The sequence below is a fragment of the Monopterus albus genome, unplaced genomic scaffold, assembly GCF_001952655.1.
Source record: "Monopterus albus unplaced genomic scaffold, M_albus_1.0 scaffold129.1, whole genome shotgun sequence".
Lineage (NCBI taxonomy): Eukaryota > Metazoa > Chordata > Actinopteri > Synbranchiformes > Synbranchidae > Monopterus > Monopterus albus.
The window spans coordinates 1,300,952-1,317,607 of NW_018128009.1; the positions used below are offsets into that span (position 1 = coordinate 1,300,952).

Genomic DNA, 16,656 nt, shown 5'->3' on the forward strand with positions numbered 1-16,656 from the left:
GGCTAAAACTCTATAGGTCGAAAAAGAAGCCATATCTAAACATGATCCAGAAGCACGGGCGTTTTCTCTGGGCCAAGGCTCATTTAAAATGGACTGTGGCAAAGTGGAAAACTGTTCTGTGGTCAGACGAATCGAGATTTGAAGTTCTTTTTGGAAAACTGGGACGCCATGTCATCCGGACTAAAGAGGACAAGGACAACCCAAGTTGTTATCAGCGCTCGGTTCAGAAGCCTGCATCTCTGATGGTATGGGGTTGCATGAGTGCGTGTGGCATGGGCAGCTTACACATCTGGAAAGGCACCATCAATGATGAAAGGTATGTCCAAGTTCTAGAACAACATATGCTCCCATCCAGATGTCGTCTCTTTCAGGGAAGACTTTGCATCTTCCAACAGGACAATGCCAGACCACATACTGCATCAATTACAACATCATGGCTGCGTAGAAGAAGGATCCGGGTACTGAAATGGCCAGCCTGCAGTCCAGATCTGTCACCCATAGAAAACATTTGGCGCATCATAAAGAGGAAGATGCGACAAAGAAGACCTAAGACAGTTGAGCAACTGGAAGCCTGTATTAGACAAGAATGGGACAACATTCCTATTCCTAAACTTGAGCAACTTGTCTCCTCAGTCCCCAGAAGTTTGCAGATTGTGATAAAAAGAAGAGGGGATTCCACACAGTGGTGAACATGGCCTTGTCCCAACTTTTTTGAGACGTGTTGATGCCATGAAATTTAAAATCACCTTATTTTTCCCTTAAAATTATGCATTTTCTCAGTTTGAACATCTGATGTGTCATCTATGTTGTATTCTGAATAAAATATTGAAATTTGAAACTTCCACATCATTGCATTCTCTTTTTATTCACATTTTTACAGTGTCCCAACTTTTTTGGAATCGGGTTTGTACTTGCAGGGTCAGTCTGTTCAGGGCTGCAAGTAGATCCAAGATGTCTGGGGTCCTACAGTTTACCAAGTGGGTGTGCCTGAGCTAGGTGGAGTGATGTATTCAGTACAGTACTCTACATGATTTAGCGCATGTTTGGCAGGTGTCATGATTCTGTACCCTCTGCTTCCATTATCATGCTCTTATTTTGACACCACTTCCTGTCACGGTGTCATTTCAGCTGCAGACTCTTTACACTAATCAGTGACAATTGTTTGCACCTGTTTTCATCTCTTTATAGGCAGGTTCCTCTCACCAAGAAGCTGCCAGATTGTTCTAACCCATGTTCAGACTTTCCAGCGGTTTTTTTTCTGGTGCCTGTTATTCAAGCTCTGACCCCAGATTGCCTTGTGACCACCAAATACTGTGTAACCCTTCTGATTCTGTTTATATTCTGTGCATTGACTTATGGACTTCCCCTACTGACTGTTCTTCTCGTGGATACCTTGGATGTGTGAGTTTGCTGGCTCTGACCCTGGACTGGATTATCGACCTGAGAGTGTTACATATTGAATCAAACTCCTGATTGTTTTATCGTGTGTTTCAGACCAGTGCTCTGATTAAAGTGACAGTGTTCTGCTTATGCTCATCTGGCCTTATAATTGAGTTCACCATCGACATTATCAGCAGCTTTACACGCTGTTCGTGACATTATAATCTGGCCACCATGAACTCAGCCAGCGAGGAAGACGGAGACTGATGATTACAGGTCCTAACGTGCACACCCTGATCTTCGCCCAGCTCCTGCCGTTTCTACCGGATTTCTCTTCTGAGCCCCCCCCCCCATGTGATCCTATGTTTTTCCGGTTGGTTTACTATTTTGTTGCTTACTCTGCTTACCTGATGGCGACTATAACTCTGCTTACCTGACTGTCCTGTATTGACCTGACTGCCTGCTGCTTGACACTTGCCCGTCCTCTGGTTCCTTCGTTCTTCCTGATGCCTCACCTGCTGCCAGCTCATCTGCCTGTCCTCCTGGTTCCTCGCCTTACTTGTCCTCTGTTGCCTGCTGCACCTGAGCCTGCTAAACTTCCTGCCACTCAGCATACCTGTTAATTATTTAAAAACTGCTTTCTATAGTTCCTGCTCCTATAGTTTTTGAGTCTGCATCTGGGGTCCACACCGCACACCCATCATAACAGAATGAACCAGCCAAACATGGACCCCGCGGAGACACCCGATGAAGTTTCTGAGTTGTGGCAAGAAGTTAGTGTCTCTGCTACCAGCCTGACACCCACCAGCATCCTGTGGAGCGTTTACGGCTCTGTGCTCACATGGTGGCACTGATCCGGAGACCTCCCGGAGACTGATAACATGCTACTCCAGGTGATGGAGTTACAAGAGGAGGAGGGGGCTGTTTTGGACTCCTGCTGGTCAGACGGCTCACCCTGGGACAACCTGCAACCACATGACCCGTGGAATATGAATAGATCCAGTGCCACCTGCCCAAAGGACCTCAACTCCTCCATCAGGCTGGGGGTGTACTCCCTTATCCCATATGCTGAGCTTAACCTGGGTTCCCCTGCTTCTGCCCCCAAGCCCTCACCCTTCCTGCACTGAAAAAAAGGAAACACTGGGTCTTTGGATTTACACAAATTATGCTAGTATATGCAATGCAATTCATTCATATTTCCTCTGTTAACATAAAGAAACTTATGTTGGTTTTACACATTATCATTGTGTGGGACCGATGTACACATTACAATCAAGTAAATCTAACAAATCTTTTTTTTCAATTTGGGATCCCGGTTAGTTCTCTGCCCTGGAGGGCTCAGGAAGAAGTGCTGCAGGAGGAGGGGTCGACACCAGCCTGCCCCTGAGTCTCAGCCCATGGAGACCTGCCTGAGCCCAGCAGAAGCCCAGGACATTTATCAGCAGGCCCAGATGGCCTCTCCCTTCCTGCACTGAAGCCCTGAAGTTGGCAGGTCGCCAATAGAAAATTGTGTGTGTGTGTGTGTAACAGGTGGGTTGTCATGACTATATCGCCATGTGAGCAATCTGTATGTTAATCACGGACATGAATGCCAAACCATGGGACGCTGCTGCTCTGGACAATTATTAGTGAATATACCAGAGTGAAGTCTGAGCTTCCTCTCCTTGTTGTTGACCTGTGTCCTACTTTCCTCTGAGGTATGTTTTGTGAATTCATTGCATGTTAGATTTGTTGCTGCACAAAATGTTTATTCAGTTAATACCTTTATAGATTGTTCAGGGGTTTACTGCATGCTTCTCCATGGGTGACAACTGATTGGAGCGCTATTCTGCAGGAGTTGGCATCTGTTGCACATGTGGTGCCAAGGCGCCACAGTGCGAGACACAACCAGGGTACTTTTGAGCAGCTTTTGTTTTGAATTTTTTTAGTTTTTATTGAATGTGGTTTTACACTTTGTAGGAGTAATGGCCACTGCTGCTTTGCCCAGTGTGTCTCTTATATCAAGAAGCCTATTTAAATTTCTCTCATTTACTGTACTGCTCATGTAGCTAGGGTTGGGCCAATTCTATGGTGCATCAGCAGTATGTGAATGGTTTGATGTACAGGGAGGGACAATCCTCTTAATTTTGGTTATGGTATTTTTTGTTTTGTTTTTATTTTTGTTTCTGACTGTGATGAATTGATATTTGTGGTGTTTATCGAACAGGTCGGCCCTAGTCTGACCTTGACCATTTTATTCCTGTTTAAACCTGTGGGAGAGAATTGTACTATACTTATTTTAACAGTGGGTGCATAGGTAGTCTCCAAAAGTGGTATTTTAGCCTTGGTGCTACGTTTTTTTGTAAGCATTGATTCACTGTCACTAAATTATACATTGGCTAAAATAAAACCTAATTCTTGTGAATAAAACAAGTGTCTCTGTGTTTTTGCAAACTTATTTGAGAGTGTGGGAACTCAGTTATTGTAGGGTTTGTATGAAATTGACCTTCATTCAGGAGGGACAATATTCTTTGGGATTGGATGTACTAAAACGTATTAATTTGTGTCTGGGTATCCAGGCCTGTGTATTGGCCCAGTCACACATGCACTGGGCCTAAGATCGGAGACATAACTCGGACAGTAGGTCTACATTCCGCTTCGGGATAAATCATAACGACTATAGACCTACCAGGGTTATTACTGCTCTCTGTTAAAGGCCTGCACGATGTTGGCCTATTTTCTTCAGCTGAATACCGATTTTAATCTAACTTTGCCAGGTCCGTAACTACTAATGCAGATACAACTGGCTTTTGGGCTATTGCGTGGCCACGGCATTGAGCTTTAAAGACCTAAATAAGATCCTGTTCGTTTCGTTGAACATGACTTCAGCTATATTGAGACCGTTTTTGTAATTCTATATTGCGTTTGCGTCCTTCTTCAGTTCCAGAGAATGAAGATAACCAAAATAAAGCAATGACTCGTTATTCTCTGGTTGTATTGCGCTGGTTGCGTTCAGTAGCGAAAATAAACACGGCCACATCTCTGATCATCCCCATGGGAAGACATTTGTGAAATGCAGCCAGCGTGGCCCCCTGATGGACACGCTTTCCTGCTCAGGGCGTGGAAGCTGTTTAATCACATCAATGGGTTCGGTCCAACAGAGACGCACAGATATGAAATTAAACGCACCTAATCTACTTTAAATGGCGATCTCCATTTATAAACATGTCTGACAAAATTGGATAACTGCCCGTTTGTTTCGTTTCCCGTGGTTTATCAAACAGCTTTTTGTGTGTGTTTGTGTCCCACACTCTGAATGGCAAATTGGAAACGGTTAACTTCCTGATATTGGTTTTCTTATTGCAAAACGAAAATCCACTGGTCTTCAAGCGCACGGACCGTTTCCTGGTTGTTCAGCAATAGTGGATTAAACAAAGTCAATTCTATTTTGCTGCTTTTATAGAACTGCATTCCTTGCTGTGCCACTACTTGCACACTCAGCCCAGACTAATAAACATTTTGCCTTATTGTTCAGCATGGTCGGAATTATCGGCATAAGCTCACTTGACCAAATTAGGCTATAAGGTGTGCACAGTTTGGAAGATCATAAATATGAAATCGATTTATAAATAATCCAAAGGTCTTTAAATATCTATGTGATAGATGGGAGGTCCCTTTTTAATCCCAATCAGGTCATATAAATAAACTGGTGCTCCACTTCATTTCAGCAGCCTTCTAACATTGTCCCAATTTACCCTGAAACCTGCCGTCAAAAATACCCTAATTTAAAAAAATGTTAAATTCAAAACGTTTATTTTGGTGCAACATTACATCATACAAATCTATATCATTTAGATGTGCAGTATATTGGTCATTCAAATGTTATACCCTTATATTAAACTCAAGATGAAGCATAGGCCAATTTCATTTCTATTGCTTTTTGGGTTCAACATCCTATTTGATACTGACTACACCCTCCCACATCACGTGGCAGGAGTTATGTCGTGTGATTTGGTCATGTTTCCACAGGAAGCTCTCTGCACCAACTGTTGTAACTTACACTTTTCAAGGCAGAAGTAGCTACAGTACTGTTTGCTGTCCCACATTACCTGATGTCCCATTATATCTGACTTCACCCTATGGGCTATCAACACAAACTATGGTTCTTCCCTCTTTCAAAAGTCAAAATGCAAAATCAGGGGCTAATATCAGCAGCTCTACTGCCTTTAACCCTGTGGATGAAGTATTTGGTTTCTTTGTGTAAGTAAGCACTGGCATCGAATAATGTTTATAATTCATTCATTCGTTCAGTTTCTACCGCTTAATCCCTGAACGGGGTCACGGGTGGGGCCGGAGCCAATCCCGGCCGGCAATCGGGCGAAGGCGGGGTACACCCTGGACAGGTCGCCAATCCAGCGCAGAATGTTTATTATAGGCCTATTAATTTATTGTAGCCCAATTATGCATTGTGTTCATCACTTCAATGTTGCAGTTGGTAAAGGTGGAGCTAATTTTATGTACACTTATAATTTGAAGTATAGGCCTAAATTATGTATGCCTTCCCACCATACAGGCTATATTTATATGGCTCTGAGAAGTAATACGTTTCCAAAAATACAACAAAATGTACAATATTTCTTTCTGTAAAGTCTACAAGTACTGTAGGTAGGCTACCTCAAAATCGTACAGTACTTGAGTAACCACATTCTAGTCACTAGTTGTTCTCATTTGCATCTTTTTGTTCTGGTGGGATAACATTTAGGTTACATCGCTTATTCGTCGAATTTTATGGGCGAAACGTTATACAGGGTTCCTCTGAGCATCTGTAAAGCATGTCCACACTACATACTATGTTGTTAGTGTACCGCCCCAATTTAGCACTTTTGGAAGATGCCATTGCGGTTTTCTTGAATGAGTAAAAAGAATCTTTCGTTATGAGTAAGACTTCATGAGCAGGAAAAAACGTAATCATTACAAACACTCACAGAAGTTCAGATAGTGGTCGATGTATGCTGCTGTGCCCATCCTCCCGTGCTGGTGCGCCAGCTGCCCGGCTGTGTATCCCAGGCTGTTGGCCAGTCGGGGGTCAGCGGTGCGTCCAATCAGCAGCCGGACCACCTCCAGATGGCCCTCTCTAGCGGCCAGGTGCAGCGGCAGGTTACCCTGTTCATCCACCAGGTTAACGTTTGCCCCGTGCTGCATCAGCACGCACGCAGTGTCCACAAAACCTTCACGCGCGGCGTCGTGGACCACGGTGAGACTCAAGACCGGGTCACGCAGATTAGGGTCAGCTCCAGCCTCAAGAAGAGCCTCAACCACGTCGGTGTGGCCCAACTTAACCACCTGCACAAAGAAAGAAGGCGACAAGAACGAAAAAATATTTAGGCTACCTCTTTTGAGTGTAACAACCAGTGTTGGAAAGTAGGCTATAGGCCTACTTTACTAGATTATTTCGTTTTCTGCTAGGGTAGATTTCACTAAATTTTAGGGGCAAATGTTGTTCATTTTACTCCAGTACATATATTAGATATCATATAGACTACGCCTCAGAATCAGGTTAATAAAATGCAGTAGGGCCTATGAACATAAGACTGGACTGCTCCTCGTTATGTGTATATATAAAAGGTTTGCATATGTGCAAAATGATAGGCTACTATGATGTTAGGCAAGTGATATGCACATGGCAGGGCTATAATTAAAAGGAGAAAAGAGCCTGCCAGCCAGTTCGCTCCCTCTTGGTAGCGGTGACAAAAACTCCTGAGCCGTAGAATCCATCGCTCTGTTTGCTCGGTAAGATTACAGAAGTCGGCACCTACCAACTAATTACAGAAAGCCAATCCTAATTTCTCTAACCATTGCCAAGAAAACAATCTTTCTAAACGTGATCATTACATATTAATCAGTGGATAAACCGTTGCACAGAATACATCACATTAGAGGAAATAACATCCACCCACCAAATCATCACATCAGCCTTCAGCCACATTTGTAACTCGTTCTGCATCTCAGATCAATTCAAACACCTGGAATTGAAGCCACATTCCCACAAACCCCCCAAAATGTAAAAATATAGAAATGTAACAAGCTGATAATATTATGCTAAGACTGCATTCACTTTTATGATCAAAGTATTCATTACCATTAAGATTTGAATGTAACTCCCCACCACACTCCTTTTATCTTCTCCTCCTTTTTCACTTATTTATTGTTGACATTTTTCCATTACTATCATTTTTAATCTATACCCCCCACCCCCCACCCCCCACCCTTTTTTTAAATACTGCACTCCACAGAAAGCTGAACACATCCACACACAAACCACTGGTAAAATTGCCCTGCATTCTTCTATAAATGTCCTGTTTCCATGTTCAGTGACTTGTCTTGTTACCTTGCTATTTTTTTTGCAAAAAAAGAAAAAAAAACAAGGGATGATGTAACTTTCTAGCATGTGCTTTATAAATCAGAGGCTAACATGACTCCACTGCAGTGATAACATTATTATTACTACAGGTAGTAGTAATACTAATAGTAGTAGTAGTAATAGTTATGTGTATGTGTGTTGTTTGTTTTTTTTGTGCCTGTAATAATGACAGGGCCTCAGCCACCATTTCCTCATTGCCACCATTTTGTTATTCCACTACTGCCCCTCAAATTTTATTTGCAATGTAACATAAAATACATAATACTAAAATTGGTATTATTATTATATTTGAATAACCTTCTCAAGATGAACTGCAAAGTCTATGCTGGAACTACATTTAATTGTGAAACAGAAATGAATATCTTGATTTATCCATGTAAATGCACTTATTCATATACAATATAAATGTGTGTATATGTGTGTGCGTGTGTGTATAATTAAAAAAGAATGAGCTACAGCAAAACTATGAATTTTAAAACACTTCGGGTCAGCTATGACCTGGAATTCATCAGACATTCCACCTGGTCTAAACCTCTCTTTGACATGTAAACATCTCTTTGCCATCTACCCACAGAGTTTTTTCACTTGCAAACTATTAGTCTCAAAGATACTGATATATATTTAACATGGATCTAATGATGAACAAAGCCTAGTAGAGAGTTAAGGATAAAATGTGACTAGGCCTTTCATCCTTTGCAGCACAACAATAAGCTAAGGAAGTCAAACAGGCTACTTGCACACTAAAGTCTACAATGTTCACTGCACAAACAAATACATTTGCACTAAATTCACTCTACCACAAACACATCTGAAGGAGGCTTACACTAACCTGTAGTGCAGTTCTGTTGTAGATATTACATCCATTGACCTCTGCTCCATTTTGCAACAAAGACAACACCTTGGTTAAGTTTCCAGTGGCAGAGGCATTGCAAAGCAATTCCGTATCAGCCATTCTTGTAAAAAATAAAACGGGTAAGAGTCAAGGTTTTTGGTCAGGCTGTGGAAATAGCCAATAATCCAAGACGTGGATGATAAATATATTTCACAGGCACCTCCCATCCCACCCTACATCACACATGGGCTTGACTTACACAGTACTGTAAAAAAACAGAAGGATCAGTATCTTTTTAAATGCATTAAATTAGCCTATAAATATTGTTGATGTTTATATCTGCAAGAATATGGAGATGTGGCTACTTGTTTTACAGTAGCCTATAATAGGTAAACAGAGTTGGATTTATAAATACACAAATAAATGCCAGTGTTTACCTGCTACCCTTTCCCTTTCACAGCTCATATTCTACTTTTATCACAGTGATTTTAGTTCTTACTTGCTATCTAATTCTATATTCTGCACAGTTTCAAAAAAAGGTGTCCAGTTATTGTAAGTAGCCAGTTATTGTAAGACTTCCTACTTGAGCTGCAACAGACTGCACGTTTCAGTCCAGATAGGCTACACCATATTCTATTACCCCTGTAAAACTGGCATGCTCGTTTTTTATTCTCTTTGTGACACAGCAGGTTAGAAAAACGACACTTATTTTGCCACGTGTTGTTAGAGCACTATCTTGCAGCTCTGACTGACCTGCGATCTGATCTTCAGCTAGTGTGTTTATTTACAGGAGGCCCAGGAGACCCATAAGCAACAGCCTACGTATTTACAATAGACCTGGCATTTTTCTATACTTAGGCTATGCAAAAATAGCGTGTCTTTATAAGCTTAAAAATTGTACGAGTTTTGATTTTTCGGGGCAAACAAACAACAAAAACGTAGTCTAAATGAGAATAACATCATAACACAAGCCTTCCTCCGTGTAGCAGGCGAACAGGAAGCCTACCATCCTTTTTTCCTACCGAGTCGAACGCTGGAAAAGCAACACAAACATTAAAGCAATAGAAATATCCTATAAAAACAAATGAAAGAAATTGAGTTGCGTGTACGCATCTCGTCAAAAAATGTGATGTCACTTCCCGCTCATTTTCAAAATAACTTGCTTAAAAATATAAAAGGTGCGTTTCTGTGTTTTGTATTCGTTACGGTGTCGCGTTCAAAGGATATCCCCCTGAGATAGGAGCGCTGAGTGCTCAGAGATCGCATCATCTCTGTGAGCTTTATTTAATTTTGAAACGTACTCCTACCGATGTCGGGGTTCCCCCGTGAACCAATGACACAGCGATGCTCGGCTGAATTTCTTTCAAACTCTGACATGAGCTAAATGTCCAAACAAAGGATATCTCCTGCTGTAATGTCCTCACTGACATCACGGAGGGTTCGTCCGTTGTGTGGACTGAGCTGTAACAAGCGGGATGTTAGCCCTGCGAAGTAAATAATATTTGAAAATCTTACCAAAGTGATGAGATGGCGTGATTGGATAGAGCTAAATAATAGGCGGGACACTGTCTTAACGGAGCTTTGGAAAAGAAACCATGATGCTGTTCACACCGTGCAGTGATAACTCTACCTATTTTTATTTACTCCGCATTTTATTCCAGAGCCTGTAGTCGCATCGTGGTTTATAAGAGCCAATCACAGGGTTCTGCTTAATGAAAGTGTATAAGAGAGGCTTTTATAGTTTCACCGACTATAGGCAGCATCTTTGTTTCCTAGCCTTATGCCGCCCTCTAGTGACGGGCCTTGATACAGCCTCAACTCCCTGTTTAGTGTCTGGTGCAGCAATAATCTATAGGCTAATAGATTCCTAGAAAGAGTTCAGGTGCGCCCATGAGGACATGCACACAGATGACGTGACTTATGTGAACGACCCCTTATAGCCTACATTAAAAGTACGGACTTTTATTAAGCTGCATAATAATAAGTTATAATCGCGTCATATGACTGGTACGCTGGTGTAGTGCCAGTAGGTTGATAAGGTATCCATGGTCCGTAGTGGCTGTACTTAGACACAAAGTTTGTTTTGTGCTTTTTCGGTGTCAGGCATGCAACTGGGTTTTGCCCAGTCAAGAACAGACAGGAATGTGTCACCACAGGCATTCAGAATTGCTGCTACTGGTATTTTCAATTGGGCTATCATCAGGCAGTTGAGCGCATTAGGCCCTGCCCTTTGTGGTCTGTACAATGCAGACTCCAGGGGCGGATTTAGAATATTTTGGACGGGGTGGCCAGGCTGGGGCACAAACTCCGAGCAGAATGGCACATTTGAAATACATGTAAAAAGTAAATTAAATCCATAGTTCTAGGACATGATAAACCATACATTATTAAGATTTAAACTGTTTATGTGTGTAAAAATAAGACACACAAAAATAAGCCTTTCCTTATCAAAGTGTTCAAAGTGTTTATTTTGTCATATGCACAGTTAGGAAACGTGTTTCCCTGTACAATGAAATTCTTATTTTGCCATCCACATGAATGCAAAATACAAATGAAATATAAAGTACATAAATAAGTAACACAAAATCTAAGGCACTTTAAGCAGCAACAGATGCAGCAATATAATAACAAAAATAAGAATATAACAGAATGTATGCTGCATGGGAGCAGCATGGGCAGCAGAGTCATTGTGCAATTATGCATGTAACACAAGTAAGTAACACAAAATCTAAGACACTTTAAAAGGCAACAAGGCAACTACATTTAAACTACAGTTAATTTGGCTGCACTCCATATTTACTACCAGCCAGAGACATGACTACTGCACAGTGCTTCCCCCCACCCCTCTAGCTGGGTGACACCAGGGATGGCCAATTAGATTCTGGGGGTGGCCAGAATTCCATGTGGGCTCATTATTATATCTGCCTTAAAATTTTACTCTAAATGATAAAAATCAATTCCCAAAAGACATAACGTTTACACTGATTCATTGCAAATTATAGGTTAGCCTATTGTGTGTGTCCTCACCATGGTGTTGCATCTGATTGGCAACCACTGTCAGGTATAGGCCTGCACCCAATGCTTTCTTCTCTTCCTTAAGTGTGATGTCCATCATCATAATCTTAGGCTTGGCCTTCTCTTCCCTAACTGGGTAAAGTGTTTATTGAAATGGTAGGCTAGTGATATGAACCTACTATATGTGACTCAAATAGCCTTAGGTTTATGCAGTACAATTTATTTACTTTTTGCCCCTATCTTCAAGAGAGCTGACACTAATGATAGTGAGGGATCTAGAATTTGGAATTAGGGCAACAGGTACATGTTTGGTCTTTGCACTACACCCTCAAGGTTTATGTATTTTCATCATGCCATCCAGGCTGTCCTCTGTCTTTTGGCCTGCTGCATCACCGAGAAGACCAACAGGCAAAATTTGGACTAATATTTTAATTTAATGGACCAGAAGGTAGCAGAATGTGCAATGACGTAAATATTTATGGATAACTGTTTTGATTAGACAATTCTCTGACATCTACACCAACAGTTATAAAAACAGATACTTATAAAAGCTAAATGGAATCACAAATCTGGAGTCTTCAAGATTAGCATGTCGTATAAGTCCCGGCTTACATAATTTTAAATACAGTAGATATTAGAATTTTAATAGCAAATATCAATTAAAAGCTGTGTTTACGTAAGCTACGACAAAGGCTTATTTTACCGGCCGGCTCAACTCAAACATTTTACGACACTTGCAGCCGCTTGACGTCAGCCGTAAAATGGACTAGCTGACAATAATGATATGAGATAACTGGATACTGTAACGTTACTTTACAAAATTTTGTCTCTCCGGAGCTGTTAAATCCCTTCCAAGTTTAATATATCTGGTATACTAGCCTGCCACCCGTCGCCACCTCTAAGCAAAGTGTTTTATTAATTTTCAGTGTCCCTCGTGAGGCGAGAAAGCGACGAGAGCCAGTGGAAGAAGAATTGCTTTTAGCCAGTCATTGCCATGGCCTCCGAAAGCGGCGATAGCAACATGGATAGAGAAATGATTCTGGCCGACTTTCAGGTGGGTCTCCTTTGCATATGCAAAGCATTGTACTCAGAAGTTAGTAACCTGTCTCTCTTGTGGAATTACTCTCGGCTGCTGACAGCAACAGTTCACACAACCGCCGTAAACAGTATACCTGAGCTGAGCTCTCTGTAGCTAACATGCTGAGCTAACTCACTGCTTGCTAACTGAAGGCACTTATTAGCTGTAAAATTGTTAACCAGATCACGGTTGTCCAAAGGTGCCAGTCTAAGCACTGAAATAATTTGTGCTTGATAGATAACTCTGTTCTAGTTAGCTAAAATGAGAATACGGCGTTCATGTTAACTGCAAAGTTGTTTACACCTTGCCAGTTATGTCAGCTTGACTAATCATCAGAAATTGTCCGTCGAAGGACAAGATTTAGTTCAGCTTGTAGGAAGGGACGTGTATTCTGATGTTGAGAAAACATGGGATACCAAAAATGCTTCTTTTCCAAATGGGTAGTAATTTAGCGTCCTGTATAGTTGCCTACCATATGTATTAAACTCGGTACTAAAAATATACGACCTTCCCCTGAAGTTACACTTAGTAAATTAACTGTAATTCTTTTTTTGCTTGTGACCTTCTCATGGGTTTATTATCGTAGCCCTATGTTTTGAATCTACCAGTTCATTTCACTAATATACTCCTGTTTTATATGTAGGCTAAGTTGCATGTATTTGTATAAACAATATGCTATATGTATTGTATATATTTATCACTGTGTGTTTAGAAGCATAGTAGGAGGTGGTTCTTTTTTGTGATACAGCATAAGCCCTCATCACTTTAAAACAAGTTTTTTTTAAGAGGTCGATTTCAACTGGACAGAATGTTTGTGGATCTGAGAAACACTCAAAGGTGGCAAGAATATGACATTGTTTGCCAAGTATTTATACCGTAAGTATTATACCATATGTTTTTACTCAGTTTTATAAGAAATTGGTTGTAAAGTTCATAACAGACAAATTAAAGACAGCAAGAACGCCACTTCATTAGGCTTATAAAACATAATGATTTTACTATCTACGGTTAGTATTTGCATTAAATAAAGGTTGTGTTGGTTCTGATAGTTTCAGGTCCTTCTACACATTATTCCAAGAAGAAGGTGCAGCATATTTAAAAGCTTTTTGCCAAGTGTAATTCTAATTCTAGGGGCCAACATCTGTAAAATACTGTGCGAGGGTAGGCCATATTGTACAAGATTTTCATAACCCATATTGAAGTGTAAAGCACAATGATATACAGTATCCAAGTTCTTAAGGTATTTATTTGTTTGGTGTATTCATAAAACAAACAGATCACCATAATTCAATAAAGGCAAAAATAACAAATTTGGATTTATCAGCATTTAACACCAACTTGAGTTGAGCTAAATGATACTGGACAACAATGAAGGCCGATTGTAGGAATTCAAATGTCTGTACTACTGAGGGGGATGAACAATAGATAATTGTATCATCTGCATAAACTTGAAATGCAGTATTATATATGTTACCACAAAAATAAATACACACACACACACACACACACACACACACACACACACACACACACAGAAGCAAGTGCCTAAAAATGCCATTTATTATTTTTTGTAAACTATACACAGCCAATAATATTTGGACCATATTTAATGATTTAATAGCTTTTCTCTGAAATCAAAATGTAAATATGGTTAAATAGGACAGTTGCATCATGAATGTATTTATCTGCCCCCTAGCAAAACTTCATATCTTATTGGGACCTTTGCCCAGCATCTTAAGGGATTCTGGGAGTATTTTAAGACCATTCACCTGTTTAGATATTTTCTTTGACACAGATACATAGTCTTTCCACAAGGTTGGAACCACATAGTAGGGGGCACTGAACTGCTATGCAAACATTTTAAGCAGTTTTTCTAAAGGTACTGTATATCTGGCTCTGGGCCTTTTTGCATGCATATGGATAACCTCTTTTCAACACTACTGGTGTCAAAGCTCCAATTTATTATATTGATTGTGTGCCACTCTGAGTGATTTGCTACCTGAGATTGCGTCAGTCATACTAATAGAGAGATCTACTCAAAAAAGACCAGGATGCCTTTGGCTTTGCATTGCCTGCCTTATGTTACACTTCAGGAAGGCTGCAGAGACATTAATGTGTTATTAAATTGTAGTTGGTGTGTCTTGATCCACTTTGCAGCATTGTGTTAAGAATCTTTACAGAATTTATACTAAGAAGAACATACTTTACTTAGATTGCATTGCAGAAATTTGTGCTATCAGATTGTACACAGTACAACTCCCTGCAGGTGAAAACTTGAAAAATTAGCGTCCTTCTTTTGATCAAGACATCGCTGAGGGGCTGTGACCCTTTATGCTGCCACCACTTCATTGTAGTTATGGGAGGTAGCATAGTTAGTTCTTTTTCTCTGTATTTTTAAATACAGGCAGCTCCCAGTGTTTAATCTAACAAACTGCATCTGAATCTCATACAATGCATTTTTCTCTTGTAATCCTTTTTATGTTTTTTTTTCCCCTCTCACAGGCTTGCACTGGAATTGACAACATTGCTGAAGCTATCACTCTGTTAGAGCTTAATAACTGGGACTTAGTGGTAAGTTCATTATCAGTAGGCTTTGGGCTTTGCTCTAAGTCTATCAGAGTACAAGTTCAATGTCCAATAGCACACATGCTGTAATTTTGAAATGGCCACAGTATTTCTTCATTTTGTCCACTGTATTTTGTGAAGTAGGCAGCATCTTGATAGGGCTGTCCCTTGGGAGAGTGTGTGGCCTGAAAGGTGTTGTAGAGTGAATGTTAATTTGAGTGACACTCAGTCAGAATGTGTCCTGCCAGTTTTGTATAAAGTCATGATGAATCTGAAAAACAAGGAGCCCTCACTGGTAAAGTGCAGATTGGGGGTGGCGGGGACATCTATATTTAGACTGAGGCTGGCAGGAGTGCCAAGCAGGCGGCAGCAGCAGCAGTCCAGGCAGGTGCAGGACAGACAGTGGGGCCTGGACTCTGCAGCTCACTGCAGCTGTAAATCTGATGACTTGCAGTTCCTCTGCAGTAGCTGGTCGTTTTTGTAAACACTGACAAAACTGTTCTGCTTGTGTGTGCATATGTATGCTGGGTGTGGGTGGCGAGTGGGATGGGGCAGTCTAAAAGAATAGATACATTCCTTTATTATGGCGTTTGCTGTGTAAACTACTGCCTTTGCTCTTTTGCCCCGATTGTTGTTTCATTTAGTAAAAAGCAGAGGCAGTTTTTAATTCAGGCGTGGTAAAAATATCTAAAATAGTAGTAATAAAACATTCATGCAGCATAATCCACTGCTCCACTCCCCATCTGTATGGTCAGTATAAAAGAGCTGTTTTTGCCACAGCATGGCTAAATACAGGGATACTTTCCCAATCCTTACACACAAAGCACATTAGAGTGCCTGCTGCATGCTCTTCAATTTGTCAAAACCTCTTTATCCTCGCTGCTGTGAATGTTTTCAATCCAATGCACTTCAGTTTTTTTTTTTCTTCTTTTGGTAAAATTTCCTGTTGTAGTTTACTGACAAGATAATGGCATTCCAGTCAAACATTTACTTCCTTTATGAAAAAAGCACTAACTGAAGCATATTACTGCCTGGTTAAATTTACTCAACTCTGTGTCTTTGCATGTGATGGTACATTTATTTCTTCTCAAATACATCCAAGATGACCATTTCTTCTCTGATCATTCATTTCAAGTGCAGAGGTGGCATTTGATACTCAAAGGAAATACTTCTGTTAGTTGTTGTTTGTCACTGTTGTGGAATAGAATATAAATACTTTTCTCCCACATTAGGTATTTGCATGCACAATATCAAGAATCTGAGGCAGCAAAATGGAATTTAGTCATCAGTGACTTATTTGCACCTGGGCTTTTCCTACTGTGATAGGTCAAAATGACATCCATGAAAAAGACCGGTCTTCTTTTCACATTTACATATAGCACTGTA

At 40.7% G+C, this 16,656-nt stretch overlaps 2 protein-coding genes and 1 long non-coding RNA gene across 6 annotated transcripts in view; 2 read left to right on the forward strand and 1 right to left on the reverse strand.

Moving 5' to 3' along the window:
• The window catches only part of LOC109967447 (uncharacterized), a 10,062-nt gene extending 6,336 nt beyond the window's left edge, over positions 1–3,726 (forward strand). Inside the window, exon 3 of the long non-coding RNA XR_002275933.1 lies at positions 2,701–3,726. This is a non-coding gene — a long non-coding RNA (uncharacterized LOC109967447). The remainder of the gene's footprint in view (positions 1–2,700) is intronic.
• Positions 1–10,089, reverse strand: part of cdkn2c (cyclin-dependent kinase inhibitor 2C (p18, inhibits CDK4)) — a 15,192-nt gene extending 5,103 nt beyond the window's left edge. The window contains exons 1-3 of one of the 4 annotated variants that reach the window (XM_020613012.1): positions 10,016–10,089; positions 8,610–8,736; positions 6,345–6,702 (exon numbers count right to left, since the gene is read on the reverse strand). In XM_020613012.1, coding sequence (XP_020468668.1) covers positions 6,345–6,702; positions 8,610–8,732 — 481 coding nt within the window. In that variant the 5' untranslated portion in view covers positions 8,733–8,736; positions 10,016–10,089. Of the gene's footprint in view, positions 1–6,344; positions 6,703–8,609; positions 8,843–9,618; positions 9,723–9,919 lie in introns of those variants that run through there. The other 3 variants (XM_020613013.1, XM_020613014.1, XM_020613011.1) reach the window with 3 other exon arrangements.
• Positions 10,090–12,330: 2,241 nt separating this feature from the next.
• faf1 (Fas (TNFRSF6) associated factor 1) overlaps positions 12,331–16,656 on the forward strand; it is a 70,260-nt gene continuing 65,934 nt past the window's right edge. The window contains exons 1-2 of the mRNA XM_020612996.1: positions 12,331–12,681; positions 15,208–15,276. Of these exons, the coding sequence (XP_020468652.1) occupies positions 12,622–12,681; positions 15,208–15,276 (129 nt within the window). The 5' untranslated portion in view covers positions 12,331–12,621. The remainder of the gene's footprint in view (positions 12,682–15,207; positions 15,277–16,656) is intronic.